We start from the raw sequence: 23,969 nt of genomic DNA, 5'->3' as shown, positions 1-23,969 counted from the left end.
ATTCTAATGGGTGTAAGATAGTATCTAAAGGTAGTTTTGATTTGCATTTCCCTGAGGACTAGTGATGTTGAGCATCTTTTCATGTGCCTATTAGACAACTGTATGTCTTCTTTGGAAAAACGTTGGTTCATATCTTCTGCCCACTTTTTGATTAAGTTGTTTGTTTTTCTGTGGTTCATTTGTGTGAGTTCTTTATGTATGATAGAGATTAATCCCTTATCGGATATATGATTTGAAAATATTTTCTCCCAGTTGGTGGGTTGTGTTTTTCATTTTGATCTTGGTTTCCTTTGCCTTCCAGAAGCTCTTTAGTCTGATGAAGTCCCACTTGTTTATTTTTTCTTTTGTTTCCCTTGTCTGAGTAGACATGATATTCAAAAAGATCCTTTTAAGTCTGATATCAAAGAGTGTACTGCCTATATTCTCCTTCAGAAGTTTTATGGTTTCAGGTCTCAACTTCAAGTCTTTGGACCATTTTGAGTCCATTTTTGTGCATGGGGAAAGATAATAGTCTACTTTCATTCTTTTGCATGTGCCTGTCCAGTTTTCCCAGCACCATTTATTAAAGGCTTTCCTTACTCCAGTGTATGTTCTTGGCTCCTTTGTCAAAGGTTACCTGTCCATAAATGTATGGTTTTATTTCTGGACTTTCAATTCTGTTCCATTGATCTGTGTGCCTCTTCTTGTACCAGTATCATGCTGTTTTGATTACCATAGCTTTGTAATATATTTTGAAGTCAGGGATAGCAATGTCACCAGCTTTCTTCTTGTTTTTCAGTCTTGCTTTGGCTATTTGGGGGTTTTTTGTTGCCCCAGATGAATTTTAATATTATTTGTTCTATCTCTGTGAAGAATGTCATTTGGACTCAGGTTGGGGTTGCAGTGAATCTGTAAATTGCTTTAGGTATTATGGACATTTTAATTATGCTTATTCTTCCAATCCATGTGCATGGAATATCTTTCCATTTCTTTATGTCATTATCAGTTTCTTTCAGTAATGTCTTATAATTTTCTTTGTATTGATCTTTGACATACTTGGTTAAATTTATTCCTAGATATTTGATTCTTTTTGTTGAAATTGTAAATGGAATTGTTTTCTTGAGTTCTTGTTCTGTTGGTTCGTTATTTGAGTATAGACATGCCACTGATTTTTATAAGTTGACATTGTACCCTGAAACTTTGCTGTAGTTGTTGATTATTTCTAATAGTTTTCCAATGGATTCTTTAGGGTTTTCTATATATAAAATCATGTCATCTGCAAACAGCAAGAATTTCACTTCTTCAGTGCCTGTTTATATTCTTTTATTTCTTTTTCTTAACTAACTGCTCTGGCTAAAAAACTCTAATACTATGTTGAATAAGAGTGGTGAGAGTGGGCACCCTTGTCTTGTTCCTGTTCTCAGAGGAATGGCTTTCAGTTTTTCCCTATTGAGTATGATGTTGGCTGTGGGTTTGTTACATGTGGCCTTTATCAAGTTGAAGTACTTTCCTTCTATACCCATTTTATTGTGAGTTTTTATCATGAATGGATGTTGGATCTTGTCAAATGCTTTCTCTGCATCTATGGAGATTATCACGTGGTTTTTGCTCCTCATTTTGCTAATGTGGTGAATCACGTTGATGGATTTGTGAACCATCTTTGTGTCCCTGATATGTATCCCACTTGATCATGGCATATGATTTTTTTCATGTATTTCTGTATTCAGTTTGTCCATATTTTGTTCAGAATTTTTGCACCTATGTTCATCAGCAATATTGGCCTGTAATTTTCCTTCTTTGTGCTGTCCTTACATGGCTTTGGTATGAGGGTTATGTTAGCCTCACAGAATGTGTTAGGAATATTTCCATCTTACTCAATATTTTGAAATAGTTTGAGAAGGATGGGAAGTAAATCTTCTTTGAATGTTTGGTAAAATTCTCCTGAGAAGCCATCTGGTCCTGGACTTTTATTTTGGGGGAGGTTTTTGATAACTGTTTCAATCTCTTTACCTGTGATTGGTCTATTTGGATTCTCTATTTCTTCTTCATTCAGTCTTGGGAAGTTGTAAGAGTCTAGGAATTTATCCATTTCTTCTAGATTTTCCCGTTTGTTGACAGTTTTTCATAACATACTCATAATCTTTTGTATTTCAGTTCTATCCATTGTAATTTCTCCTCTTTCATTTATAGTTTTATTTATTTGAGCCTCATCTCTTTTTTTCTTAGTGAGTCTGGCTAAGGGTTTGTCAATTTTGTTTATCTTCTGAAAGAACAAGCTCGTGGTTTCATGGATCATTTTTGTAGTCTTTTTTTCTCAATTTTATTTCTTTCTGCTCTAGTTTTTATTATTTCCCATCTCCACTGAGTCTGGACTTTGTTTGTTCTTCTTTTTCTAATTCTGTTAGGCGTAATTTAAAATTGTTTATTTGAACTTTTTCTTGTTTGTTAACATGGGCCTGCATTGCTATAAATTGCCCTCTTAGGACTGCCTTTTGCTGCGTCCCATATGAGTTTGTATGGTGTGTTTTTGTTCTCATTTATCTCCCAATATTTTTTGATTTCTTCTTTTATTTTTTTTGACAACCCATGGGTTGTCCAGTAGCATGTTGTTTAGTCTCCACATTTTTGTTCCTTTCCCTGCTTTTTCTTGTAGTTAATTTCTAGTTTATAGCATTATGATCAGAGAAGATAGTAGATATGATTTCAATCTTCTTAAATTTATTGATGTTTGCATTGTTTCCCAATATATGTTCTATCTTTGAGAATGCTCCATGCACACTTGAGAAGAATGTGTGCTCTGCTGTTTTTGCATGGCGTACTCTCTATATATCTAAGTTCATCTGGTCTAGCTTTTCATTTAATTTCACTATTTCCTTGTTGAATTTTGTCTGAATGATCAATACACTGATTGAGGTACCCTACTATTATTGTGTTGCTGGTAATATCTCCTTTTAGGTTTCTAATAGTTGCATTACGTATTTTGGTGCTCCTGTTTTGGGTACATATATATTTATAAGTGTTATGTCTTCGTGCTATTGAGTCCCTTTTATCATTAAATACTGCCCCTCTATGTCTCTCTTTGCCTGTTTTATCTTGAAGTCTACTTTGTCTGATATGAGTATGGCAACACCTGCTTTCTTTTGTTTGCCATTAGCTTGGAGTATTGTCTTCCATCCCTTCACTCTGAATCTATGTTTGTCTTTAGGGCTGAGATGTGTTTCCTGGAGGCAGCATATTGTTGGATCTTATTCTTTAATCCATGCTGCCATTCTGTGTGTTTTGATTGAAGAATTCATTCCATTTACATTTAGAGTGATTATTGATATATGAGGGCTGAATATTGCTATCTTATTGCATGTATTCTGGTTCTTCTGCATATCCTTTGTTTCTTGTCCCATGTATATTAGGCTATCAATTTGATTAGGTAGTTTTCTATGTTGGTTTTCTTCATTTTCTCCTTGTTTATCATATATGTCTCTATTCTAATTATTTTAGTGGTTACCATTAGGTTCACATAAAAATTGTCAAAGTGATATAGTCCATTTTCTGATTGCCTCTTATTACCTTAGACTACACTGATTCTGTCCCTTACCTCTTCCCCTTCTAATTTATTTTTGTCATATCTTATTCCATCTCATGTTGTGAGTTTGTGGTTAAGGTGATGATATAATTTTTATTTTGTTGTTTTCCTTTCCTTTATCCTTGATCTAAGAATTAAGTGTTTACCAACCTGATCTGATGGAGAGTTGCTGATTTCTGATTGTTGCATGCCTATTCATCTCCCTGCTCAGGGCTTTGTAGCCCTTTTCCTGTTTTCTTTTTTTTTCCTTTCAGGTATGAGAGCCTTCTTGAAGATTTCTTGTAGTGGGGTTCTTGTGACAATGAACTCCCTTAGCTTTTGTTTATCTGGGAAATTTTTTATTTCTCTGTCATATCTGAAGGAGATTTTCACTGGATAGAGAATTTTTGGATGGAAGTTTTTGTCTTTCAAGATTTTGAATATCTCATTCCACTCTCTCCTAGCCTGTAAAGTTTCTGCTGAGAAATCCTCTGAAAGCCTGATAGGGATTCCTTTGTAAGCTATTTTCTTCTGCCTTGCTGCCCTTAACATTTTTTCTTTGTCATTGACTTTTGCCAGCTTTACTACTACACACTTCACAGTAGTTCTTTTTACATTAACAAAGTTGGGAGTTCTGGTAGCCTCTTTTATATGGATTTCCATCTCCTTTCCCAGGTTTAGGAAATTCTCTGCTATTATTTCTTTGAACAAGCTTTCTGCTCCATTCTCCTTTTCTTGCCCCTCTGTAATACCTATAATCTTTATGTTGCATTTCCTATTGAGTCAGATATTTCTCTGAGAGCCCCTTTATTTCTTTTTAGTCTTAGTTGTCTCTTCTCCTCCCTCTGAAGCATTTCTATAGTATTGTCTTCTAAATTGCTAATTTGGTTTTCCATATTGTCAGTTTTGTTGTTTAGGGATTCCAGATTTTTTTAATCCCATCCATTACGTTTTTCGTCTCCAATAATTCTGATTGGCTCTTCTTTAAAGTTTCAATCTCTTTTGTGAAGAAGCTCCTGAATTTGTTAATTTGTCTTTCTGTCTTTTCTTGTAACTCATTGAGTTTTTTAATGATAGCTATTTTGAATAGTTTGTCATTTAGGTTATGGATTTCTGTGTCTTTGGGGTTGGCTTCTGAATACTTGTCATCTTCCTTCTGGTCTGGAGATTCTCATATTGCTTGATGGTGTGGATTTTTGTCACCACGTAGCATTATTATCTGGTTGCTGCTACCATGTGCTTCCACTGGGTGAGGATCAGGCACTGTGTAATTGGGGTCCAGCATGATCTGGGGATCCCAAGCTCCGGCCACTGGCTGCTTTTCTCACTGTGTGATGCTCAGGCTGATGGCATATCTGGAGCACTGGGCAGGGGAAGGGGTGTTCTCCTTCCCCTCTGCTTCCCTCAGCCTCTGCTTCTCACTCTGTGTGGAACTCTGAGTGATAGTAGGACTTGAGTGCCAGGTGAGGTAAGGAGCACTTTCTTATACCTGCCTGAGTCCCTCAACTGATGCCTCTATCTCTGCATGGTGTTCTGGGCACTCAAGGGGCTCCACCTGCCACTACCTCTTTCTCTGTACAGTGCTCCCCATGATCATGTGGCTAGAGTGCAGGGCTGGGGTGCTAGGTGGGACTAGAGCACCTCTCCCCAGCTGAGTCACTCCTCTAACTAGCCCCTCTCTCACCATGCTACTCTCCTGGTGAACATGGGCCTGGAGCATGGAGCTGGTGCACGGGACAGGAATAGAGTGCCCTGCCCCAGCTGAGCTGCTGATCTAACCAGCCCCTCTCTCACCACACCACTCTCACAGCGAATGGGTGGCTGAGAACAAGGCTGGAGCGGCAGGTGGGAACGGAGACCCTCTCCCCAGCTGTGCCCCTCATCTAGCTTTGGGTCACCTCTCTCCACAGAGCTCCTGCTGAGAAGCTTCACTTTCTTCTAGAGGATACAGCCTCACAACCACCACCTTCATATGGCTGCATGGGTCTCCTAAACATCTCTTGTGTTGTGTGTGTGTCCTCTGTTGGTGTTTGAATGTCCCTGTAGTTGTATTTTACAAGAGAGAGTCCAAGGGAAGAGCTCACTCCTCCATGATGCTGACATCACTCAAAAAGTGCCTAGTTTAATATGGACTAAAAACTAGCTGAAAAATAGGCAACTCATGAATAAATTATAGTATAGCCATAAACTAGGATATTACAAAACAATGGAAAGAACAAAGTCTCACTACACAAAGCAGCAAGAATAACTTTTGAAGGCATAATATTGAAGCCAGTTACAATAAAGTACGTACTTTATTGTTACACATATAAATTGAAGCTCAGTTAACCTGATCTTCAGTGATAAAAGTCAAAAGAGAGATAGAGACAGAGAAGACTTGAAAGATGCTTGTAGATTACTGCAATTGTTCTATTTCTTAATCTTTGCAGTGGTTATACTGGCATATTTACCATATAAAAAATAAATCAAGCTGTACACTTAGGATTTGTGAACTTCTCTGTATGCATGCTATATTTCAGTAAGAATGTTTACCCAAAAGGTGAACAACACATCCATTTATCTCGTTTTGAAAATATCTACCACTATACCACTCTTTAGTTTAATTAAATACAAGCAAAGGATTAGCTTTTTTCCATTGGATTTAAAATACCAGAATAAAAAATGATATTTCTCCAGGAGCATCTACATGTCTTTGTCACAGAAACTTCTATAGATGAGTGTCTATCTTATTCAAGAAGATTTCCACAGAAAAATATACCATACCTTCTATCATGAAATCATTCCAAGCACTGAGACTGGAAACTGGATACTAAATGGGTAATTCCAAATCAAAAGTAATATTTAAAATTCCTGCTACCCTTTAGGCAAGAAAATAACTCAGTAATGGAATATTCACACTTTTTTGTTCCTCTTTGGCAGGAAATATGTTAGGAGCCCTGTCTTCAATCAATCCAGCCTCACTGAGTTGTGTTCTGAGTGTTCACAGCTGTCACTGAATTCCAGGTCCTTCTCTTCTACCTACTCCTCCTCCTCTACATGATGATCTTTTATGGCAACACAGCCATCACGTGGGTGGTGTGCACACACAGCTCCCTTTGCACCCTAATGTATTTCTTATTATCCAATTTGTCTTTCCTGGACAGCTACTACACCTCTGGTGCTCTTGATGCTTTCTAACATTATTGGGGCCCAGAAGCCCATTCTGTTCACTGGTTGTGGGGCCTAAATGTTCTTTTTTGTCACCCTTGGCAGTCCTGATTGTTTTCTCTTGGCATTCATGGCGTACAATTGCTACATGGCCAATGGCCACCCACTGCACTACACCCCCATCATGACCCAGAAACTGTGAATCCAGACAGTGTACAGTGCCCTTCAGAGAAAGGAAGCTCACATCCTTAAAATGTTTACTCTGTCCTTCTGTGAGCACCACCAGGAAATCAACCACTTCCTTTGTGATGTGCCTCTGGTCCTGCAGCTGGGCTGGCCTGCCCTGAATCTGTGTGCACCAGGCCGTCCTCTATGTGGTAGGCTTCCTTGGGCTGACTTGTCCCCTTCCTGCTTATCTGTGTCTCCTACATATTCATCACCCCTGCCATCCTGTGCATCGTCTCTGCTGAGGGCCACCGCTAGGACTTCTCCACTTGCTCCTTTTACCTACTGTGGTCTTGCTGCAGTATGGCTGTTGCAGTCTGGTCTACTGTTGTCCCCAGACCGATACCTCAGGGGATAAGGACTGCCAAATAGCCTTGGTCTACACCTTTGTCACTTTTGTCAACCCCTTACTCAACCCCCTTATTTGTACTCTGTGCAACAAGGATGTTAAAGGTGCTCTGAGGAATGACTTCATCAATAAAGCAGCCTCTGACACCAGTTTAAGGCTTAGAGGGACTGGGGTGGGCGCCTGTCATTTGCCATAATAATAAATGCCAAACAACAAATACACAATTATTATACTTTATCACACTTTGCAGTTGATATTTCTCTCTACCATATTTGTCCCTTGCCCACAATTTGCACTCATTTTCTTGAAGTGCTTTGAATAAAATTTGGACAAAACATTCAATGCAGGAGCTCTGGTGTCCTAACCATACTTTAAAGATCACAGCTCACCATGGTCACACCCAGGGCAATTGTTCTATCAAGAACTTCCCCATACACTCTGGGAATAAGGGTTGATACATTTAGACATCTTGCCTCTTGAGGAGGAAATAATATTAGTTTATCCTGTGAAATGTACCTTAAACAATGACTATTAATACAGACATATGTTTTACTCAAAGAAATATATTATTGTTTTAGATTTCAATGTATGGCAAACAATAGCTTATTTAATGCATCAATTTCCTTCCTTCCATATATCCCAACTGGTCACCTTCATTTTCTTTCATTTTGCCATGGCAAGAAGTGGTCAGGAATTGGCATTCATTGACTAGTCATCTACTGTGTGCCAGTCATGCTAGAGTACAGAAAACTGCCCCTGGTTGATGCCAACCCTGCATGCATGAACCATTTATGCTTGTGACTTTCACAATGCCTCTGCTGTTCCTCCTTCCTCACCTCTTCTTGTGCCTTCATAATGGCTGCTGCTCGTAGATCCACTGAGTAGGTGGTGCCACTATTTCTCCCACCCTGTAACGATAGCTGTGACATCTTCCTATAGCTGTGCTCCAACCACAGATAAAGGCTTCTGTCTCTGGCATTCCCAGCTAAACACTTCTCATTTGTGTTAAACCTTGACATGGGTTTAAGGTGTCTCAGAATGCTAAACCTTCTCTTTTATACCCTGAGGAACAATGAGGTGAAGTTGGCTCCAGAGACAGTTCTTAACAGGAAGCACCTTTCCCAGAATGACTAGAGGAGGGGACAACCCGTTAGGCATGGGTCTGGATCCAGCCCATAAAACTGACTTTAGCAACTCCTAACTAAAGGAAGAGAGTAAGAGTGTCTGCCAGTGGATATTAAAACTGATCTAAAAAATTGGTATAACCCTTCTGAATGTCATATAGCTAAGTATATCAAAGACCTAGAAAGGTTTATGTTCTTTGATTCAATAATACTTATTCTAACCTCAAAAAATTAACAGCCAAACAAAGCTGAAAATATAAGGTTCTTATATTTATAAAATCAAACTTATTAAAATCTAACGTCCAATATCAGATATATAAAGACAACATACTTAAAATCATATTTAAATTAATATTTAATGATAAAGAGCAATATTTATCATTATAACTATACATGATAGAAGCAAGGTAGAAACATTTATTTATAATATGAGCCCAATTTTGTAAAACTACACACAAAAAAATGATGAATAGAAATATAACAAAAAGTTAATGGTTATTGTCTGTGGTTTGTCGAATTAGAATAATTGTTTTCTTCTTTATTCATTTATGAATTTTTCCATGTTTTTTCAAATAAGACTGTGTTACTTTTATAACTGGAAAATGATAATTTCTAAAAGGAATCTAAGACTCTTGTAGATTTATTTGGCACATAAATCTCCCATCTTCATGGCAGGATCCTCCTCCACTTTTCATATTTTTCCTGGATGAACACTTTTTGTTTTGGTTTCTTCTGTTTCTGTTCAAAACTATGTTTGATACTTTTAATGTTTTAAGGAATTTCACATGAGGATAGGGATAAGGAGAAGAATCACAAAGTGTTAATTGTTTTACGAATAGTCATGGGTTTAACAATGTATTTGAAATGAATTTGCTTCCACCTAAATGTTGAGGAGAGGAACAGAGCTCTCTACTTGGCAAATTGCTTATCAACATATCTAGGCCAAGTCACGTCAGAACATAATGAATCAATTAAATGTACACACTATGCTAGGCATTGTCTGGAATGCCAACAAAAGGAAAGTTTTCAAGTGCATTTTCATGCTTTCTTTCACTTCTATTTAATGTCACAAATCATACATAAAATTAACCGAGAACTCTCAAAGAAGAGAGTGAAATGTTACTCTGTTGGGAAGAAGGCTGTCAAGAGTTTATCAGTTCTTTCAACCGACTTACTGGGCTTTGCCTGGGTATATTCCTGTACATATTTTAGCTGAATAGATTGAATTCCTCCTTCTTCATGTAATTCTTAATGTAAACCCTTAATATAAGAGTCTTTCTATGTAATTATTACATTTGGGAATTAGAACATTAAGTGGAATATCAGCACATCATGAATAAAGTTTATTAAAAGTTTGTCATTTTAATCCCTGAATGGTATTCCATTGTATGAATATACCATAATTTGTTAGTCTAATTTCTTTATCCATTGTGAGCTTGATTTTATTTTCTCCTCCACACTCTTTTTTCTTGGTCTTTTTATGCTTGACATATGGAATAGGTACTCACCACTAGATGGTTTCTCTGACTGACCCCCATATTCCAGTTCTTCTCTGCTCCCATCCCTCACTGTTCTAGAGGTTAACACACCCATGTCTCAACCAAGCCTTTTTATAGGTTTATTTTTGTCAGAACCCTTGGTGATTTTATCAGTGTTTATCTCAAACCAGCTAAGAAAGGAGGTTGGGATTGTGGAGCTTCTAAATCATACTCCCTAGGATGCTGGTCCCTCTGGAGTAAACAAAAGAGAAGCTGATATCTATTGAGCCACTAACCATATTCCAGGGACAAATTCAGGTGTTTTGCGAACATCATCTCCAGTTTACTGATATGGAAACAGGAGCTCTAATGAGTTGAATGACGTGCCTAAGTTTACACATCCGTTAAGTGGCAGATCTGGGGTTCAAACTCAGGTCTGCCTCATTTCAAAGTCCCTGCTCTTTCTACTACATCAACCTGAAATAATATCAACCAGAAAGAACCGGACTAGGAATCACTCATGTGAGTTATTGTTTTGGTTATGACAAAACTAACCAACTGATGTTAACCAGTCACTCATCCCTCTGAGGATCAAGTTACTCTATTGTGCAATTAGTGATGTTCTTGTTGACCTTTGTGGTGTCCTTCAGCTCTAGATTCTATGACTCTGTTCATGGAATTACTCTACATTCTGTAATTTATGAAAGACTATGTGTGTTCAGTAAGGAACTGGTAAATGCAAATCCAAACACCTTCTCGACATTGAAAGTGTGCCAGGATCAGACCCCAAGTTACAAATTTACAACCTTCTTTCTTATTCTTTATACGAACTTTAATCTTATCAACACTGGTCTCTTTACTGAACCCAGAACTTGCCACGCATGATCCTACCACCTGGCCAGTGCTCATACCATCCACCTGCTTAGAAATCCTTCTCTGCATCTCCTCACCTATATAAATCATTTCAATTTTTGAAGCATGGCTCTATTTCACTTCTTCTGTGAAATATTTACTTGGTACCCCAGTCTACATATAGTTCTCTCTCACGTGAATTCCTGTGCTATTCTCTCTACCATGATTAATATCTGAGAGCAACCATTGCACTTGTCTCCACCTGCCATTAGAAACTATATGTTCTTTCTTCTTATTCATGTCTTATATCTTCAAGACAACTGTGAGCTTCTAGATGACAGAACCTGAACGTTAGCACTCATGAGTTCCACATAATACTTAGGCTAGAACAGGATATAGAGTTAAGACTATATAATGTTTCATAAATAAACTCTGAGCAGATAAAAATGCGGTCAGAGGCTCAAGAGAATTTTCCAAGTCCTTCTCTTTAGATAGGGCTAACACTCAAATTCTATCTCCACAATGTCACAGCATGGTAGGGAAAATGGGCTCCCCATTCTTGAAACCTTGAGCCAGAGTAATTCCAAACTCTGGAGGAAAGACTATAAAGAGCAATTACAACAACCACAGCTCAAAAGGTCAGAGTCACTAAGAATTCATTCTCCTCAGGGAAAAAGTTCTGGGTCTAACAGAAAACAACCCAGATCAGCCAAAGTGTGAGTCAAGAGTGAAGAAATCGAAGAGTGAGTGATGGGGGAGGGAGACGAAGAGTGTCAATCAGATCCTCAGAGCCAGCTAAAGACTTAAGGACTTGTTTTGCTAACACTTGTATTAGTTTTCCTAGAGATCAAGACTGGTCACCGCCTTGAAAGGGTCTCAAAAGGACAAAAAGCAGTACGGGGGGAGGGGCACTTTAGATATTTTAAAGGTTTGTGGCTCTTCAAACCTCAACCCTAAAAATCTTACTCCATCATATTTGATTTCATGGAAAATGACTGAGGATAAAAGATCCTTAAGGGGGTTCCTGGGCAACAATGAACAAAAGATTGAGCAAGAGCTGCTCTACACTGACTAGACTTCTACGTTCCTCCTCAGAGTAGTTTCATTCTCTAGGAAGAATAGAGGTGCCACACTATACTAAAGAATCTAGAGATCATGAGAGGGCATGCATAGATCTGGGTAGCACAAGAAGTAATTTGCATTGGGCACAAATCGTATATTACCTCCCTCTTTCTAATGACTGCTTACCTGCCAAACTCTGCTACCTCTTTCCAAGATCTGCCAGCTAGCAGACACTCACAATGAACATATATGCCAAACCTGCCCACACAAAGTTTCCCTCTCTTCTAGATTCAGATTAATAGCCATATTGTGGAACATGGTCCCTGAGTTCCTGTGTGGCCACCAAGGGGCCAGATGACACAACCCAGAAGTTCAGAAGAATCAAGTCTTCATGGGGTGAATTTTGACTGATGAGAAGCAAGAGATGAGAGGGAACAGGGCATATACATATCCCTTCTTATCTCCTCCCCGAGCTGCTCCTGGCTGTGATTTCTTCTTCCAGAGGAGACCCACATGTTGTGTGACCATATCTGATAAGTAATCTCTGGTTCTTCCATGCTTATGAACAATCACCTTTGCAGTAATGCATTTCTTTGCATTGTTTTGCATCTAGTCTAGCCTCAATACCCTCTATGGCCCTCCTCCTTATCTCCCTGGAGTTTTAGCTTCCAAATAAAATGTCAGGATTTAAATTCCTGCTTCAAGGTCTGCTTTTGGGAAAACCTGTGCTAAGACAGCCATTGTCTTAGTTCCTTCAAGCTGCTGTAACAATATACCATAAACTGAGTGGCTTATAGACTACAAAAATTTATTTTTCCTGGTTCTGAAAGCTGGAGCCTGAGATGAAGGTGCCAGCAGATTCGGTATCTGGTGAGAACCAGTTTGCTAGGTCAAAGATGGCCATCTTTTTGCTACGTTCTCACATGCAGAAAGTGCAAGGGAGCTCTATAAGGCTTCTTTTATAAGGGTACTAATCCCATTCTTGAGGGCTCTGTCCTCATGACCTAATCATCTCCCAAAAGCCCCACCTCCTAATACCATATGAATTGTGGGGGTGGGGTGGTGGCGACACAAAACACATTTAGACCACAGCAGTAGTAGATGAAAGAACTCATAAGTATGTTTCATGGACGAGTTTCAGGATTCTGATTCCACCCAATTTTCTTCCTAGCTGTGAATAGATATATAGATAAAATGGCTTGCCTTTTCTTTCTTCTCCATTACCCATTTATTCTAAACATTAGCTGTGAATGACTACACAGTTGGCCCATAGATTAAGCAGTTTCCTATTGAGGAGTGGGCAAGTGTTCTTGAGAAAAAACTGCACTATATTATGTGGCACATGTAAGCATTAGAAGAAGGGATCTATTGATTTTGGTTGTGTCTCTAGCTATACAGCCTCCCTTGCTCCTGTCCATCTCAAGTTCTGTTTTTCCAGCCTTCCCAATGTATCCGTGAACCACTCAATATTATTTCAATAGGTTTCATTTAAATTAAAAATCCAGAATTTATTTTTTTTGTTTGCAACTAATAGTCCTGAGTGCTGAATCACTGGATCTCCAGATTCCCTTCCAAAGCTAACATTCATTCAAGTGGTACAGAAAGCCAGGACTTATCCGCTTCCGGATGGCATCTCTTTTGAGTCATAATCCATAGTGCAGGAATTTAATTCAATTCTCAAGGTATTTACTGAGTTTTCCTCACTTCTAGTCCCTATAGCGGAAATGGAGAAGGAACTCTCAAAATGCTTACTGTCTCACTGGGAACCTAAGACACATAGCAAACAACTCACTTGCTATGAAGAACAATAACCAACTATGTTACAAAACAAGAAATCACAAGTAGGAAGAGCCACTTGAAGATGAACAAGCAAACAAAACAACAGAGCTGCCCGTCTATTCACCATTTACCCTACTGGATGTGAAAACAACTGTCTGTCTTGAGGAAAGCACTTCAGGGATATTATCCCAAAGGAGTAGCTACATGTCCCATGTGAGCCCAGCAACATGACTCTCTTAACTCTGGTGCTGCAGAAAAGAGTCTGGTTCTGAAAAATATATAAGAGCTACTCTCATTCTCCTGCCTGCTACACTATCAACAACAAGTTAAGCTATTGGATCCAAATTCCTTAGCTTCCTGAGATCTTACTGTCTTTCAGAGGTGAGCCATTTTAGACTTTAGTGCTGCTCTTAATCAGTGAGGCAGGTGACTCACAGAGAAATTTGTGTGGGACTGCTGGTGGGGAGAGAGGTAGGACAGGGAAGTGAGATTAGAGATTGTCACTCAAAAGTATACACTCTCCCATTCTGATCAATCCCAAACGACCCCATAGCTTAGAGATCACGGAACCCTCTAACATCAGTCTGTATCTCGCCCTGAGGTGTACATATAGATGCTTGCCATTCCTTTATCTCATTTTAGTTTTGCCTTGGAGTCTCCCTCTACATATAAGTTTTCCCCTCTCTCTGATTTGTAAGCCAAGATTCTCAGGGGCAAAGGGACCTCAGTGCTACCACTCCAGTCTCCACTGCCTTCAGTTTTCCAGAATGCCAGAGGTAAAGGTTTCCTGTTGTTTTGACCTCTTCTTGGAAAGAAAAGCTATTTGGGAAATTGGCAATCTCTAATCATTGAGAGACAAGTGGTTTTGGAGATAAGTAGAAGAGAGAGAAAAAAGTGAGAGGGAGATGATGCAAGGAGAGTAGAAAGACAGGAACCAAAACATCTTGACTCTCAAGCCAATATTCTTTCCAATAAGCCACAAGGAAAACCACACTCAGTCCACTATCCTTCCCTGCCTCTGGGTGACACCTTGAGTGGTCCCTATAGTTTTCCAGTCACTTTTAGTTTTAATAAGTTTTACCTTGATACTAAAGACCCACTTCCATGTATTCAAAAGCCATCACAATTTACAACTTCAATTTCACATCCTTCAAATCATGTGTTCTCCCTCCTGAGCTCAGGAATCTTGGGGATGTACAGTTGTAGAGAAGAATAATGGGAGTGGGGAAAGGGGAAAAAGTTCTTCAAGTATGTTTCCATGGAATAGTAGCAGTTGGTGAGTTATGTGTAACAGGTGTGCTCTGCCATGAAACTATTTTGGATTCTTCAGAGGCCTTCTTTCGGGGACTGTCCATTAAGCATTTCTCTGACAAGGGCAATGAATTCGCTCCCTCATCTCATTATGATCACACTTTCATAAGGGAGCCAATCTATAACCGCTTACTGCTACAGCCTCCTCCACTCTAGTAGGCTACTCCTTGGTTGGAGTCTCAAAAAGTTAGCTTGAGCACAAAGATCTCCTGTAGCATTTACTTGGTCTTTAGGAAGCTCACTTTTTCATACCATTCTATGTATGATGATGCAGGATTGCCTTACCATGCTTTCCTCATGTCCCTGCCATAATGAACTAATCCAGTGAGCCTCCCAGCTCTAAAAGTGAGAGTCAAGTACAAGTCTTTAGGTTCTTAGGTGTCTGCAAAACTTTACCCATTCACCTAATATCTAGCAGTGAATGAAATAAGATTCTTTTCTCCTTTTCCTGTACACTTTCTCCAACAGCAGTTCTTTTGGAGCTCTCCCCCCAAATTTAGTGGGAAGAAGCACTCACAAAATAGTGTATTACTATAGGCTTCCCCAAACTCATCAGTTTAATGACTCCTCAAATTTGAATCCTCTTAGATTTAAAGGATGAAGGGGAGTGGTGGGAAAGGTCTTAGGACCAGCTTGTTCATTTTTAAATAATTTCTTCAGAGGTAACTAGCATCTTTAGAATATGGAGTACATCTTGCCTTTTACCCTCAATTTGGAGCATTGCACTACATTTGGAGCCAACTATAGAAAACACATTCAGAATCATGTCAGAGTTTAAAACTTGTTCATTGAGAAGTATCTATCTTGGCTCTGTGTTTTCTTTCTAACACATTTTATGAATCTCTGCACTGCTGATGCAGTTCCTTATTAAGTGGTCCTTTTTCATTCTTCATTCCCCTTCAGCCTGGAAGGAGTGCCCATCTCCCTGCAATGGCTGTAGATAAATGGCACCGTATTGGGCTTCATGTTGGGGTATGAAGATATGTGTTCTTTTCTTCAGATCAGCAGAAACATGCATCAAGGAAACCAAACCACCATCTCTGAATTCCTCCTCCTGGGACTCTCCAACCAACCTGAGCAGCAGCAGCTCCTCTTTGTGCTTTTTCTAGGTATGTACCTGGTAACTGTGGCTGGGAATGGGCTCATCATTCTGGCCATTGGCTTGGATTCTTACCTTCACACCCCCATGTATCTTTTCCTTGCCAATCTATCCTTTGCTGATATTTCATCCATTTCTACTTCAGTCCCCAAAATGCTGATGAATATTCATACCAACAGTCAGTCCATCTCCTATGAGAGCTGCATCACACAGATGTACTTTTCTATTGTGTTTGTCAACATTGACAATTTCCTCTTGGGAGTCATGGCATATGACCGTTTTGTGGCCATCTGCCACCCTCTGAACTATTTGACCATCATGCAACTCAGGTTCTGCATTTTTCTCACAGTCGTTCCATGGGTCCTCAGTAATATTGTTGCCCTGACACACACCCTTCTGCTCCTTCACCTGATCTTCTGTGACAGCAGTACTCTCCCACACTTCTTCTGTGACTTGGCCCTTCTTCTCAAAATGTCCTGCTCAGACACAATGATAAATGAGCTTGTATTGTTCTTCGTGGGCCTATTAGTCATCACCTTCCCCATTTCCCTCATCTTTTTCTCCTACATCTGCATTATCAGAGCTGTCCTGAGAATTTCATCCACAGAGGGAAAGTGGAAAGCGTTCTCCACCTGTGGCTCTCACTTGACAGTTGTATTGCTCTTCTATGGGACTATTGTAGGGGTTTACTTTTTCCCTTCATCCATGCTCCCTGATGACAGAGATAAGATTGGCGCAGTACTATTCACTGTGGTAACACCCATGGTAAACCCTTTCATCTACAGCCTGAGAAACAAGGACATGAAAGGTGCCCTGAGAAAGCTCATCAATAGGAAGAGCTTTCTCCTTCTTATGCCCTGGGCATCTACATTTCTTTCATCCCAATAACCAGATGGGTGACTCTGCCTAGAGTTTGTGGCATAGTTGTGATGTTTCAGCTTTTGATTAATTTTCAGAAATCTGCCTCCTATTCCAACCTCTGAGAAGCTGAGGCTTTTGCACATACCTCTGGTCTGGGAAACAAGAACTCTAACCCCCATACTAAGTCACAACAATAACTCACATCTTTATAGCCTACATTACTACAAATTTTGATGCAAATTGATTATAACTTAGACAGTAATAAGTGCATGTTTTACCTACAGTCCAGCTTTTGCAGGTTTGAAGACAGGTTTTCATTGAATCTAGATTTACCTAGGTCAGATTTTCTCAAAGTTTGTTTTGCCAAGGTACTATTCTGTGAGATGTTTAATAGTTGTAAAAATGAAGGAGCCAATGTTCAAATTGTTTTGGGTAATTCTGAGTTAAATGAAGCAAAATGTCTTACCTAGACAACTTTTCAGAGCCTTTACTACAGTACAAATCTCCAGAAAGTTCAGATGGCCTGCAGCATTTCTCAAAACTAAACTTGTTCAATCATACAGAATCTGATTCATCACAGAGTGTTCATGGGTCGAGTGTTGTGCAAAACACATTTTGGAACGTATTTCAATGGAAAACCAGAAAGAATGCATATAAAGACATCAGTTCTAGTTCTGACTCTGTCCCTAAGTAGCTGTGAGACTTTAGGCATGTCAGTCCATATTCTTAAGCCTATTCTCATCTATAAAATGAAGCCATTGGTCCCAGTTGTTTCCAACAGAGGCTGTACATCAGAATTACTGGGAGGAACTTTTTCAAAATTCACAGCCTCAGACCCTGCAAGGCCCTCTCTGCTTGGCCAACTGCAGGGGTGTTGGGTTCAGCTTGACAATGAAACTCCCAAGATATGCCAAGAATCAAGCTTTCAGAAAGATTTAAAAATATATACAGGACAGTCCCACAACACACAAGGACAGCATGGTAGAAGTCTCATGATTCTCAGGCACAGCTTCCTAATATCCAGTCATTCCATGCTTGGGATGTGCATGGTCATGAGAAAGAGAGTGCTCAATGGGTGTGGACCACTTCAGTTCAGGGAAACCCCACCTCCAGTATTCCTTAGGCATTATGCTTTGCTTATTGATAGCCCTCTCGGGGGTAGATGACTAGCACCTATTTTCTGGTGCAGCTGCTTCTCAGAAAATACAGGTTACACATCAGTTACAAATTCTTCCATAACCAATTTTAATAAACAGGTACAAGTGCTCGAGTCACTTCAAAGACATTTCAGGGGGACTGCCGTGTATCTTGGATGCAGTGTACACCTATAAACATCTTGAATTAGTAGCAAGGGGGATTTGACCAAGGGTCAATCATCAGACTTCTCTGAGGCTGAGAAAAAGCTACAAACCTGGTTTGATTACTTTCCTCCAAATCCCACACTAGATCTACAAACTTGAACTCTAGTGAAGGAATCAGGCACTTGTATTCTGAAAACAACCCTCAGGTGACCCTGATGTGCTAAAGAATCATTGAACCACATGAACTGTGAGCTCCAGTCCAGCTTTTGGACTTTGTGAATCTAGAAGCCTACTGATTGGTGGTGACGTCTTTCAGACATCTGTCTTAAAAATATTCTGTAGTTACCCACAAGAGTGTGTTCTTTATCCCTTACCCAAATCTCTTTTTAAGTATTTCCATATCTGGAACAAACTATTACTTGTTATTGAATCTAATTTTTCTAGCAATTGCACTGTAGCATAGAGAGAAGATCTGGTTCTCAATATTGTCTTTTCAGCATGTTGTGATCCACTTGTGTGATCTAGGGGAAACTACTTGAGCATTGAAACACATCTTCTTTACCTGTAAAACGTGAATAATAATCCAATGTCCCAAAGGTGTTTATGGCTTAGTGGATATGTATATTATACAACTACAATAGCACTTGGGATATCATAGACACTCAAATAAAAAAGGTGTTCCCTTTTTTGTAAGTGTCCCCTGGCTTCCAAATTCAATCTACCTGCCTTACTAAACTAGGTTTATTTGTCCCCAGTCTAAGATGACTTCTATTCTTCTATAAACATAAAATTGCAACCTCTTTATGAGGAAATATACAATTAGTCACATTCCTTTTGCTATGATATCTCAAACTTTTACACTTCATTTGTTTTCATTCCACCTGCTTTTATTGGGATTGCCCATCCAGCCTCTTAGCAATCCTGCCTTCCTCAAGGACCTCAAAATCCACACTATTCTACTCACAGCTCCAATATGAAACATCACGGAGCTCTGCTTTAATTATTCCACGTGGAGTAGTAGACAGTCCTATGTTTCTAATTGAGAGAGTTGGTATCTGGTCCCGCTCTGCAGCTAACTTGTTGTGTGACAATCCATGTTACTAACCTCAGTTTCATTTTCTGTAATATAATACTTGATCTAATATGAACAATGAAGTTTTTATAGTAGCATGCATCATTAAAACCCATTGATGTTAAACAGAATAGGCTGAAAGAGATGCATGGGAAGAACGTTAAGAAAATATTATCAGTGGTTGTGATAGACTGTATTTTCCAAAAACGGGCACAATGTTTTCCAACTCACACTCCCTTGAAGAAACTTGCCACTTCACCATCAAGAAAGGGAGTCTGTGTCCCTCCCTTTGAACCTGGAGGGCTTTGTGGATGTCTTTGCCTAATAAGATAGCCAAGAAATGATGCTACATGATTTCCAAGACTATCTAAGAAAAGCCAGTACAGCTTCTACCTAGCACTTCTCTCTCAGGACATGTACCTCTGGAGCCTTGAATTGCCATGTAAGAAGTCTTGCTACTCTGAAGCAGCCATGCTGGAGAGACCATGTGAAGGGATCATGTAGTTTTAGAGAGAGATGCCCAAGGAGTCCAGCTGTTCCAGCTCACAGATCTTGAGTCTTCCCAGCTAGTCACTCAACTGTGAATGAATGAATGTTCAGCTGATCCCAGCCTCAACTCTGACTGCAAGCACATGAGACTCCAAGTGAAGACTGCACAGCTGAGTCCAGTCAACTCCTAGAACTGTGAGAGATAACAATAAAATCACTTATTGTTTTATTTTAGTTTAGTTAATAAATTTATTATGGTTATTTTAATTAAGGTAACATTGGCTTATAACATTAAACAAATTTCAGGTGTACTTCATTATACTTCTATTTCTGTGTAGATTACATTATGTTCGCCTTTCAAAGGCTAATTACCATCCAGCACCATATACATCTGCCTGGTCATTCCTTTTCCGCTCATCCCTCTCCACTTCCCCTCTGGTAACCACCAATCCAATGTCTATCTCTATGTGTTTGTTTGTTGTTGTTGTTGTTACTTTTATCTTATATTTATGAGTGAGATTATACAATATTTGACTTTCGCCCTCTGACTTATTTTGCTTAGCAAAATATCCTCTAATTCCATCCATGTTGTCGCAAATGGCAATTTAATCTTTTTTTACTTTTTAAATTTTTTTTTTTGAGGATGATCAGCCCTGAGCTAACATCTGCCAATCCTCCTTTTTTGCTGAGGAAGACTGGCCTTAGCTAACATCCTGCCCATTTTTCTCTACTTTATATGTGGGACGCCTACCACAGCATTGCTTGATGAGTGGTGCCATGTCTTCACCAGGGATCTGAACCGGGGAACCCCAGGCCACCAAAGCAGAATGTGCAAACTTAACCACTGGGCCACCGGGCCAGCCCCGGCAATTTAATCTTTTTATGGCTGAGCAGTATTCCATTGGATATATATTCCACATCTTCTTCAATCATTCATCCCTTGATGGGCACTTATGTCATTTCCAAGTTTGGCTATTGTGAATAATACCACAATGAACATAGGGGTGCATATATCTTTGTGCATTTGTGTTTTCATGTTTTTTGGATAAATACCTAGCAGTGGAATAGCTGGACCACATGGTAGTTCTATTCTTAATTTTTAAGGAAGCTCCATAGTGTTTTCTATTGTGGCTGCACCAGTTTGCATTCCCTCTAGCAGTGTTGAGGGTTTTCTTTTCTCCACATCCTCTACAACGTTGTTATTTCTTGTCTTGTTAATTATAGCCATTCTAATGAGAGTGAGGCAATACCTCATTGTAGTTTTGATTTGCATTTCCCTAATGATTAGTGATGTTGAACATATTTTCATGTGTCTATTGGTCATCTATGTATCATCTTTAGAAGAAATGTCTGTTCAGAACTTCTGCCCAATTTTTAATTGGATTGTTTGTTTTTTTATTGTTGAGATGTATGAGGTCTTTATGTCTTTGCGATATTAACCCCTTGTCAGATATATGGTTTACAAATATCTTCTCCCAATTGTCAGGTTGTCTTTTCATTTTGTTGAGGGTTTACTTTGTTGTGCTGAAGCTTTTTAGTTTGATGTAGTCCCATTTGCCTATTTTTTTTCTATTGTTTCCCTTGCCCAGTCACACATGGTATTTGAAAATATGCTGCTAAGAGCGATGTAGAAGAGCACACTGCCTATGTTTTTTGCTAGAAGTTTTATGGTTTCAGGTATGACATTCAAATCTTTAATCCATTTTGAGTTAATTTTTGTGAATGGTGCAAAATAATGCCCTACTTTTATTCTTTTGCTTGTGACCATGCAGTTTTCCTAACAGAATTTACTGAAGAGACTTTCCTTTTTCCATTGTAAGTTCTCAGCTCCCTTGTTGAAGATTAGCTGTCCATAGATGTGTGGTTTCATTTCAGAGCTCTCAATTCTCTTCCATTGATCCATGTGTCTGTTTTTGTGCCAATAACATACTGTTTTGGTTACTATAGCTTTGTAGTATCTTTTGAATTCAGAGAGTGTGATACCTCCAGCTTTGTTCTTTTTTCTCAAGATTGCTTTGGCTATTCAGAGTCTTTTATTGTTCCATGTAAATTATAGGATTCTTTGTTCTACTTCTGTGAAAATGTCAATGGAACTTTGATAAAGGTGACATTGAATCTGTAGATTGTTTTAGGAAATATGGACATTTTAACTATGTTAATTCTTCCAATCCAAGGGCACAGAATATCTTTCCATTTCTTTGTGTCCTCTTCAATTACTTTCAACAAAGTTTTATAATTTTCATCGTGGAGGTCTTTCACCTCTTTGATTACATTTATTTCTAGGTATTTTATTCTTTTGTTGCAATCGTAAATGGGATTGTATTGTTCATTTCTCTTTCTTCTACTTCAATTTTAGTGTATATGAACACAACTGATTTTTGTATATTGATTTTGTGTCCTGCAACTTGCCTGTATTCTTTTACTATTCCTAAAAGTTTTTTGGTAAATTTTTTAGAGTTTTCTATATATAAAAGCATGTCATCTGCACATTGTGACAGTTTCAATTCTTCCTTTCCAATTTGTAATAAACTTGTATGCCAGTTGGAAGTTTACCTAAGAAAGTGTATTAGAATTGAGTTTGAGACACAAAAGACAATTGATTAAGAAAATAGAGGATCACAAACTTTTATGAAAACCTTGACAAGTTTTCACAGAGGATAAGTGTAAATCTGTACCTAGATGCTTCTGTTTCCTTGAATCATTCTCCTATTTGTCGTTTTCAATAAACATCTATTGTAAACCTTCTATTTACCAGGCTCTAAGGTTGTCCCTGGGACTACAAAGATGAATAATTCACAATTCACATCCTCAAGGCAAACTAAAAACAAACTAAAAAGAGAAACTGACACAAAAGTAATTTTAAGTAATGTTTAAGACTGGATGAGCAAAGACAGTATTTAGTCAATAATTAATGTCATTAGATTTAGAGAACTCAGAGATTTTGTACAAAGCACAGTCAACTGAATTTTATGCTATACTTATTCTTTTCTGTTAGCCATGCCTCGTAAAAACCAACTTGTGGTTTTATGAACAAATTAACAGCAACCCCTGCCATCTAACTGCAGGAAACACAACTGCAAGAGAAATGCCTAGAAAATCGAATCTTATATAAAGTATCTAATATAGTTAAACTAGTAGAAACAGAGAGTGGAATCGTAGTTGTCAGGGGCTGGGGGCAGAGAGAAATAGGGAGCTGCTATTCAATGGATATACAGTTTCAGTAATACAAGATAATAAATTCTAGAGATTTGTACAACATTACACCTTAGTTAACAATACTGTATTGCACAGTTAGAAATTTATTAAAAGGGTATATCTCATGTTAAGAGTTCTTACTACAATAAACAATAAAGAAAAAGAAGGGAGCATGGCAAGAAGCAAGGCATCCATTTTGCTGACGTGGATCACAGCTCAGGGGGCAAGGTTTTATAGCAAGCAACTTCGTTTTTCGCTGTCTTTCTGATTCTGGCAGAAGCGGTGAAATGCTGGGACTAGAAATTGTTCCTGGAAGCTTCATCTACTTTTTTAACCATTCCAACATTTTTGGAAACCACAGAATACATGATAATAAACACTTTACGCTTAAACCAAATAAAAGTAGCTAATCAAATAAAATCATATTAAATATACAAGAAAGAAGGAAGGAAGGAAGGGGGGAAGAAAGAAAGAAAGGAAGGGAGGGAGGAAGGGAGAGAGAGAGAGAGAGAGAGATTGGGAGAGAGAGAGAGAGAAAGAAAGAAAAGGCTGTTGAATTCCTAAAATTCTCCAAGCAGGAAATAGGATGATAAAACTACTCAACTGAAGACAAGTGCTGTCCTTCGTGAAAAAGGAAAGATGGCTCTAGGGGCAGAGCCATGAGCCTAGAGAGTGGTGCCTTGGACCACAGTGATACTTTGGGTCCAGAGGGTGGGGCTATGAGCTACAGATGATTATTTCCACCTTGAAAACTAATAGAGTTTTCCTTCTTTGATTTCATAATTGGTTAGGACCAATAACTCTTTTATTTCTTCTATTTTCTCTTCTTTTTTTGGTCAAGAAGATAGTCCCTGAGTTAACATCTGTGCCAGTCTTCCTCTACTTTGTATGTGGGACACTGCCACAGCATTGTTTGATGACTGGTGTGTAGGTCAGCACCCGGGATCTGAACCTGCAAACCCCAAGCCACCAAAGCAGAGTACACAAACTTGACCACTATGCCACTGAGCCAACCCCAATTTTGTCTCTTTTTGAATGGAAATATCTGTAACTGTTATCCTATGCCTGCCCCATCATTGCATTTTGG

At 38.9% G+C, this 23,969-nt stretch overlaps 1 protein-coding gene and 1 pseudogene across 1 annotated transcript; both read left to right on the top strand.

Moving 5' to 3' along the window:
- The first annotated feature begins 6,351 nt into the window (after positions 1 to 6,351).
- Positions 6,352 to 7,455, top strand: LOC139074646 (olfactory receptor 10Q1-like; annotated as a pseudogene).
- Positions 7,456 to 15,847: 8,392 nt separating this feature from the next.
- Positions 15,848 to 16,852, top strand: LOC103560507 (olfactory receptor 1S1-like). Its single transcript, XM_008534637.2, has one exon. The coding sequence runs from the start codon at positions 15,848 to 15,850 to the stop codon at positions 16,850 to 16,852; it is 1,005 nt and encodes a 334-aa protein (XP_008532859.2).
- The last annotated feature ends 7,117 nt before the right edge of the window (positions 16,853 to 23,969 follow it).

Source organism: Equus przewalskii, chromosome 11 (genome assembly GCF_037783145.1).
Source record: "Equus przewalskii isolate Varuska chromosome 11, EquPr2, whole genome shotgun sequence".
Lineage (NCBI taxonomy): Eukaryota > Metazoa > Chordata > Mammalia > Perissodactyla > Equidae > Equus > Equus przewalskii.
The sequence above is the reverse complement of the archived record's forward strand: the minus strand, read 5'-3'. Positions and strand labels throughout refer to the sequence as shown.

Coding starts and splice junctions, on each gene's coding strand:
- LOC103560507 (XM_008534637.2), top strand. CDS start 15,848: ATGTGTTCTTTTCTTCAGATCAGCAGAAACATGCATCAAGGAAACCAA.